The 9117-nt window shown below is 38.5% G+C and overlaps 2 protein-coding genes across 3 annotated transcripts; both read left to right on the top strand.

Moving 5' to 3' along the window:
• Positions 1–1775: 1775 nt before the first annotated feature.
• On the top strand, positions 1776–4717 carry LOC140755060 (uncharacterized). 2 transcript variants are annotated; one of them, XM_073090244.1, is made up of 2 exons: positions 1776–1896; positions 4199–4717. In XM_073090244.1, exon 2 carries the CDS (start codon positions 4202–4204, stop codon positions 4715–4717), a length of 516 nt encoding a protein of 171 aa, XP_072946345.1. In that variant the 5' UTR covers positions 1776–1896; positions 4199–4201. The 2 variants fall into 2 exon arrangements, with proteins under 2 accessions (XP_072946345.1, XP_072946346.1); XM_073090245.1 differs by lacking the exon at positions 1776–1896 and adding an exon at positions 1897–2031.
• A 28-nt stretch (positions 4718–4745) lies between these two features.
• Positions 4746–8867, top strand: LOC140755059 (uncharacterized). Its single transcript, XM_073090243.1, has 3 exons — positions 4746–7032; positions 7237–7514; positions 7905–8867. Exons 1-3 carry the CDS (start codon positions 4746–4748, stop codon positions 8031–8033), a joined length of 2694 nt encoding a protein of 897 aa, XP_072946344.1. The 3' UTR covers positions 8034–8867.
• Positions 8868–9117: the final 250 nt, after the last annotated feature.

Raw genomic sequence — 9117 nt, 5'->3', positions numbered from 1 at the left:
CGCTAGGAGCGCTGATTGGAACGTAAAAAACATTAAAACTCATACTAAGGGTACAAATATGATTAGATCCTACTTGACGTCGGCTACAGATGCGTTGCTATTTCCAAGGTCTATGTTAGAATGCCTCAGATAAGTAAGGTAGTAAGTAGTAAGGTACGTCTCCCTTACCACACATTTCAAACCAGAAACAGCAGCACTTAACACTGCTGTTATCAGACAGAAATAGGGAATAATTGGCATACCATACCACATGAAAACCACAAGATCCACGATAATTATTCTCGGCTCATTGTTTAATGTGATTGAATAATATGTAACAATGAGTTACTTAATTTTAATTACATAAATTAGTCATATGTATACGTGATAAAGTACTAAATAAACAATGACTGTTCATACTTTAATGAAAATATCCTTATTTTGAATTAAGAGATAGCTTCAGTTTAGCATGTAGGTATGTTTCCGTAAAATATTGGAATTCCCAGATCGGTTTGCGCCTGAATGTGCCTATTCAATTCTATATTTACTGTGCATGTAGGGCAGCCAGAAAAATGTATTGAAATATGAAGAACACAAAAATAAAGAAAATTTACGAGTAATACTCGTATTTATAAAAAAAAATCTTAAGAATTTCAAAATATATTATATTATGTGTAACAATTATGGCTTTTGTTAGGATTAGATATTCCTACCTGAGGTCGGTCACAGGTGCGCCGCTACCCCTGAGGACTAAGCTGGAACGGTACCCCTAAGGACTAAGCTCGGAAAAGTATGTCTCCCTTACCACACCCTTCAAACCAGAACACAGCAACTCTTAACACTGCTGTTATGAGGCAGAAATAGGTGTGGTGGCGGTGGTGCAGCCTGAGTCGAACCACAAAGGGTTCTACCACCTTCAAAAAAAAACGAGCTAAAATTATAACATTGATTTTCTATTTCTTCTTGTTTTATTTCAATTTATATCCAATTATAATTATACAATGTGCATATTGTGCACTTTGTAAAATTATATTTTTTTAAATATGTAATGGGTACTCACAATACGCAGTTTTAATTTCTTTATTGCCAATATTTTAAAATTTATTTTAAACCGCGTATCATGAGTATGCGTTAAACATTATTGTTATTAAAAAGTTTCAATTTTACGTTAATATTAGTCTAAAATCAGATACAAAATGCCAAAGTGTACGTCTTGGTATTGTGATCAACAAGTCTCTATCCCACTGCTGGGCTCGGATCTCTTCCTGTGCGGTGGGATCCATTTAAAAATGGATCCCACCGTTGCGCAATTGTATTAATAGACACGTTTACGAGGTTTTTTTAAAGAAATTTATAATAGTTTCCTCATTTCTCGCTTCGCTGCTATCATTCAGAAATAGTACGCAAGAAAAAATTATTGGCCTAAAAAATGTGCCTCACTATACAGCGAGGAAACGCTGGCAGCATTCTGGGCACTATGCCACAATAATGAGTTTTGGGCGACATCTTTATTTTATAATTTTAATTTTATTATTATTTACATTTTAATTTTAACTAAAAAATATATCATCTTTATTTTGATTTTTACTAATTTTTTTATTGTTATAATAAAGAAATTACATAATTTGCAAAAATATTATTCGCAAGTAATATCGGAAAATCAGAGCTGATATTACTTGAACCATTTAACAAAGGAGTTCTAATTTTATACCAAGTCTGGTTAATATCGAATTATACTATGACAGCCCTAGGCACACTTATCTACTTATATGTAGATACACGCATATAAGTATTGCTGTGTGAGAGCGCACACGCAGTTCCGTGTGGACCTTGAGGCAATTCGGGGCCACGGCTAGCAAATTCGCAAACGTTAAATGTATTTCGCATCAACTACACTTGTATTTAGCTGCCGATAAGGTATATTTCATGTTATTAAATAAATATTTTATTGAAATACAAATTGTGTAGGTTAGACTATTCCCGTCCCTCTCGCACCATCATTCCGTCTGTTTGTGTTTGTGACATCAGATTTGCAAAGAGTAGGCAAGTGCGGTGAGTAATTTATGTTGTTTCAATTCTTCTTCGCTGCTTCGTTTCTTCTTCGTGAATGAATATTGAATGAACCTGTTATTTTTTAAGTAACTATTTAAATCTAGTTCCGCTGTAGTCGGTCTGATTCTTTTTTTTTATCATATTGAAGTAGTAGACGAGCATGCAGTCCACCTGATAGTAAGTGGCTAATGCCGCCCATGAACTGTAATCAACCCACGATAAGATTAGATTCCTATCTAAGGTTGGTAACAGATGCATTGCTACTTCTAATGACTAAGCTCAAAAGTCTCATTAGTATATCCTTACCGCACTTTGCAAACCAGAACGCAGCAGCGCTTAAAACTGCTGTTATTAGGCAGGAATAGTTGTGGCGGTGGTACCGTTGAAGTTGCACGACAGAGGGTTCTACCATCCTCAAATATGTATGTAAGTAAAAAATAGCAGTGATAGCCTAGTGGTTAAGAATCTCAGCTTCTTGATCGAGGGGTCCGAGGTTCAAATCCCTGGTTTTTGAAAGTTATGTGAGTATTAGAAATTAATTATCACTTAAACGATGAAGGAACACCTCGCGAGTAAACCTACATACCTGAGAAAAAAAATTCAAAGGTATGTGAGTGAAGTCTACCAATACCTACTTGGCCAGCGCGGTGGACTATGGCCTAATCCTTATCATTCTGGGAGGAGACCCGTGCCGGACACTCTGTTTACGCCGTTAACCAACGAAATATATATAGCGCCGGCTTCAATAGGTATTTTGTACTAAACCAACATTTATTTGAATTATTTTTTACTTTGTAGTGAAATAAAAGTCGGTTGTATTTTTTTGTTAATTTCTTTTTTACCCTTTGGGTACGGAACCAAAAAATAACTTCTTTAATGTAAATAAATCAATATTGTGGTCCACAATGATTTGTAGGCCGCGACTTATTAAATATATACAATTTGAGAACGTTGTTAGTCGTATGAAGATATCAATAAAATATGCTTGCGAATAATGTGGCGTCACCTTGCCATGTGCCACTTAAAAACAAATGACCATACCTAATTTCGAACAATTGGTTAGTTGAAAATTAGTACGTGAATGTAAGAAAGGTATTTTTAGAGGCCGCCTCAACGGACAATTATATTGTGCAATATTGCAAATTGTGCAATATTATTAACCGTTTAGGGTGAATATTGATAATTGCGCAATGATTGACCGAAGTTTCATTTTTATAATTTTCCATTGTATCATGTAAGTTCAGTATTGCGCAATATTTTTATATAATATTGAATGAACAGGAAAAAATTGTGCAGTTCGTATTATTGTGCAATATAATTGCTCGTTTGGATTCAGGGCGCCTTTCAATATTATTGTACAATAAAAAGTATTGGTCAATGTTATTGTAGGTCTAGAGGCAGCCAACATATAATTTATCCACGCATCATTACTTTCAAGAATGTGATCCTTAAAAGTCACACTACGCAAGACGCAATAATACAGGGTGTGTATTTTTTCAAAATTAAATAAGTTGAATCTGAACCAGGAAAATAGATGTCTTATATAAGAAAATGTTAATTCTTATCAAAACCGCTTCATATTTTCTTTCAACTTTATCCTTAATTGCCTATATTTTCGGAATTTGCCATCCACACTGTTTATGTTTAAAAAAACATCCTGTATATCTCGCGATAATTATTAAGTAGGCTATCAGTCAACTGCTTGATAAATAAGAAAGTTATCATTTCAAGTGTGTGGTTAATCTGTACTTGCTGTAATGTCCCTTGGTTATCTTATTACTTCGTCAACCCATTACAGTTCCATTTCTGGCTACGGGTGTCCTAGGTCTCAACCCCATAGTCCACGCTGACCAAGTACGGATTAGTAGACGTCACACCTTGATAATTATTTTAGAATCTTTCAAACACGCTATCCTCATGATGTTTACCGATCTTTAAGGCAAGTGATATCTTGTAATACGCTTACAACTTGAACAATTAGATGTTCTGGCCTGGGTTTTGAACCTCGGACTTCAGGCTGAGTTTGTAATCACTATGAAATCTCTGTTGTTATGTACACTTATTAGTCATTATCATTATCATCGTCGTTATCACCATTTGCGGATTTGAAATAAAATCTGGAATCACAGAAATAATTAATATTTAATTACGTGCATTTATTCCTCAGGTAATGGGATCTGATATGAAAACGCGCCTGCAAAACATAAGCAGATATTTGAACGAATTCGAAAATAAGCCGAAGAAAATAGAAGGAAATCTCATACCCGAGTGGTTTAACGTGGGAGAGAGGCTATTTGAAGAGTTCTACCATCTTGGTACATGCGTCAAATGGAACTCTTCGACTGTTAAAACCCAGAACGAAACGAGTGATATTGTGTCCCGCGTGACCAAGAACCAAGATTGGCTCCAGAGTTTCATCACCATCTACCCTGGGCTCCGGATTGACTTAGAGGGCGCCACTGCTGCCGTCGACGTGTGCCGCGTGCGCTCCGGCATAGAATTCCTGCTGAAAGGATTCACAGGCATCAATAAGCCTTTCGACAACGTGATAAACGATTTAAAACGATTGGGCGAGTTGGAGGAGTTCGACGAACATTTAAAAGTTTGGGCGCAGAGTCACCGACCGGACTTCTTCTCCGGAGATCTACATCGCGACACTCCTAAATCCCACTGGTGGTGGTTTTAATTGATTATAAAGTTATCTCTTCGCAAAAATGGAGGTTAAAGAATCCGAGTGGATATCTAAGGCTATCGATAATATCGACCGATACCTTAATAGAGGAGGGGACTTGAAAGGTGACGAGCCGCAGCTTCTGGGGGGAACTAATTTACTGAACACGATAGGTGTAGCTATGGGGCTCCCGGTGCGCGACCCAACAAACTGGAGCGAAAGCGAAATGCAAAGGGCTTTGAACGGTGAGCTCGTTTTTTTCGAAGACGATGCGAGAAAGGCGATCGATGTAATAGCCGAACAAATCAGAAGTTGCTGTAACGGAGATGACAAAAATTTTATCACAGTCCTACCCATAGAACTATATTGGAACGGAAAACTGTATGAATTGCCGTTATTTAGAGTCCAACGTTATAAAGATTCCAAAAAATATTATGTCGACAATATTGGAAGATCATATGATTCAGTTTCAGATTGGTTTTCTAACAACAAGTTGCCACCATGTAAGATGGCTTATCCGTATGACTTACGACTGATGGTACGACCTGGATATAACTATTCACGCGTGTTAGTTGACGATACGCCAAGTGCGAGAACTGGTACGAAAGTCATCAAAGGTGTTGATATAGCTGCGTCTGTAGCCGGGATCACTTCCAGCGTAGGATTGCTGTTTGTTACTGGCGGGCTTGCGGCTCCCCTCGTGGCCACTGGAGTAGCCACCGCAATTTACGGAACAGGCAGAACTGCATATCAATTAACAGACAAAGCGACGCATGGTGAAAGTATTAACCCTTTCACGAACTCAGAAAGCCGTATGCTGTGGCTGGGCATCGCCGCGAACATAGTCAGTTTTGGAGCAATGGGAGCCTCCATGCGCCTGACGTCCTTAGCGGTACGAGGACGTGACATATCATCATCTTTCCGCCTATTAGTGAACGTCATGAATGGAACAAATATTGTCGTAAGTGGAATCGCAATTATAGACACAACCATATTCATGATTGAACATTACGATGAATTGTCACCTGTGGACCTCCTGATGCATGCAGCAGCGATAGCTTTCTGGACTAAGGGTGTGTTTACATATAAAACTGCTGGAACACTAATAAGAAACGCTCACGAACAAGTATTCACTGTTATAACCAAAGAGCTTAACTCAGACGAGGCGGCGAACTTGTCGAATGTTCGTAAACAATTCAATAATGATGCACTTCTCATAAGAGAATTCCACAGAGCTTCAAAGGGAAACATCTCTCCGGTGTTATTTTCTCAAATATTAATCGATGCGAACTTAAACGGGCAAGTACAACTTGATGGGGCAGGTAATCTGGTACTGACAGGAGGCCAAACATATTCGTTTGAATTTCTCAGCAAGCTACCACAAAACGTACGTAGACACTACTTTGATGTAATCACTAATCTCAGACCGGAGCAAATAGAACTGATGGAGAGCTTCCGTCAGAAAGTGAATAATGATATGAACCTAATATCAGGACTTCACAAAGTTGCGGTACATTACCAATTAACTCCGCGTGAGGCTACCGAGCAGGTGTTGAACTTTTGGGCAAGATACACCCAAATGAACATGCCCACTGGCACGGACATCACCATCAAGGACAACAGCTTGATACTGGGACGTGCACCGCCACTGCAGTTACCACAACTCCGTGGAATGTCTGCCCCCATGTTGCGCTTTGTGGGCGAACACCTTGTGCGAATGGATGAAAACACCAGTCGCCAGTGGACCACCTCTATCCCAGTGCTCTTACAGCTCGAAGGAAACGGCATGTTCTCCAAATGTACAATCACGAAGATTGTCCCAACCGGTCGCGCTGTAGTGCTCTTAAATCAAAACCTCCAAATAAGTATATTTAAATTGAAGGAAATAGACTCTACAGATTGTAAGGAAATTTTGAAGTTGGTCGGTCAGTTATCATCGTCTACCACTACTTCTAATATCCCCAAGGAAACTGAAAAGCTAATCAACAAGTACAGGTTGCGTTTAGAGGTTCACAGGAGGGAGAGTGTTACCTGGATGACATCAAACGCAAATGAGCGTTTGCTGTCAATACTAGGCTCCACGCTACAAAACTTTGAAAGAGACAGGTTGTTTACCTTCCGAAGCACTGTAACAACTGCTAAAGCGATGCCATACATGAAAGAATTGATGAATTTTGTAGCCGATATGAACCCAAAGAATGTTAGCGAAATGGTTGCGTATGGGGAGTACGTAGTGACATACGTTGAAGCAGAAAAGAGGGCTCTTGAACTAAAACTAAAGAGCGGGGAGCTGAAACTACCTGCCAACACCAATAAGGCCGAGTTTTTAAGTACGTATGAATTATGATGTATTTACGTTTCCCAAAAATCAAGCCGAGAAACATTACTGTTTCCCAGTTTACGAGAACGATATGATTATTCTCTAAATTTTCAATTTAAATATTGTCATATTTATTTTATGAGCAATCGCCTTTAGTACATCAACACAAGTAATGTAGCATCTGAACAAAATATTTTTTAAAAATCTGCTTCAGGAAAAAGGGCGAGCAACGCAGTCTTCCAGAATCCGCGAGCTATGCAACAGAAATGGACAGACACAGTAGCTATAGTCCGTGAGAACTCCATGGTGGGACCAGCTGCCCTCACGTCGGGTCTGTCGGACGAGGCGTTGGTGCAGGCGATCCGAAAAGCTCGTATCGGCTTCGGTAGTGAAGCATCAGCCGCTTATCACGTGCTCAAGCATCCTACAGACCCGCCCTCGGCGTATGTGACGCGAGCGAACGCATGTGTGCGTAATGATTCGCGCTGGCAGGTAAGGATGAATAATATTTATTCTCAATATCATCAAAAATATTTTACTTTCCTACTGTTGGGAACACTATCTAATTGATAAAGGTTTAAGCCATGATTTCAGCGCAAATGCATTCGTTGACCAGTAGATATTTCTAGACAAATTTCAAGCATTTAGTTCTCTATGCGTTTTTTTTTTCTTTTGTAGTTTGTCTACTTTTTTATTAATATTTTTTAATCGTAGGAAACGAAATACTTAGTTGAGACGTCCCATCTTAGTGACCAAGTAAATAATCAAATCAGTGACCGAATTTGAGGAAGATGCTAATCCCATAAATTTTATCATAGATGCACATTAATAATCAATCTATACTATAAAAAAGAGATTAATTATTGGTGATGGTGATTACAGGTGACACTGACCCAGGACGGCGATGCCCGGATGATACGCTTCGAAAGTCCAGTCGGCGCCGCGATATTGCTGGAGCGTGATGGCCGCGTGCTGCTCTGCACCTTCTCTCCGAAAACATCCAGAGAATAGAACAACGTGACCACATGACTTTTTTGCTGATTTAAAGTCATAAGGGTCAACAGTGGAAATTATCGCTAAAGAACCACACTTTGATAAAGATGAACAGGACAAATTAACCCGTGAAGCGGTCACTTTACCGGTCTGACGCGCAGAAGGTTTCAGGTTCGATCCCCGGCCAGACGGATATCTAAATGATGAATTTAGATTCCTGTTTTGGGTCTGGCTGTTTGTGAATGGGACGGAATTGAAGTGAACAGCTGAGAAAATGGAGAAAGTGGGTAAAAATCTTCAATGTTCCCTGCTAAGTGGCAGATACACAAACAGAAGGTAACTGGGAAAGAGAAAGATTGGACTGAGAGAGACGCCTTGGCAGAGGCCTCTGTTTAGTATTAACTGATAGCAACTAGCAATACCTGAAGACATTGTCAAAGGATTTCCAACTTAGTCCTCAGCGAGACATTTGCGGCCAACCTCAGATAGGAATTTTGATTTATCTGAGGTTAAATACAATCCATGGGCGGCAGTAGCTAGTTACCATTAGGCGGAATGCATGCGTATGTGCTACTTCTATATATTAGAAGAAGGATAATATGCTACGTAAGAAAACATTGAAAGCGTGATTCAGGACCTTTCAGCGCCACCTGTTGTCGGATTTCTATTATTTAAAAACATTTATGTGTTTAGATAAATAACACTGTTTTTTTACACTTCTTTAGTATTGTCGCACCGTCTTTTGAGATTCATATGTCTTATGTTGTTTATAATCGTGGTTAGTAGCCTTAAATGTTTAGAACATTTTTATATTTTTGTATGTACTTTTTCGGGAATAAATATTTAAAAATATGTGTCTTTTTAATTCTAGATTGAGTACAGAATCATTATAAAAACCGACCGCTGAAAAATATAGCCAACGACTTCATATGTTAAAATCTATCATGCCGTTTGTTCTACACATTTTTTTTTATAATATAGCAGACGAGCATAATTTATTTTATTTTTTATTTTATTTATTTATTTAGACACACAAACAGCATAGTATACATAACATTTTCAACTTAACTACAATAGTAATAATGTATCCTATATACATGCC

The sequence above is a fragment of the Epargyreus clarus genome, unplaced genomic scaffold (genome assembly GCF_041222505.1).
Source record: "Epargyreus clarus isolate Ecla_fem2 unplaced genomic scaffold, WU_Ecla_fem_2.2 ptg000032l, whole genome shotgun sequence".
Classification (NCBI taxonomy): Eukaryota; Metazoa; Arthropoda; class Insecta; order Lepidoptera; family Hesperiidae; genus Epargyreus; species Epargyreus clarus.
This window is presented reverse-complemented; position numbering and strand designations above follow the sequence as displayed.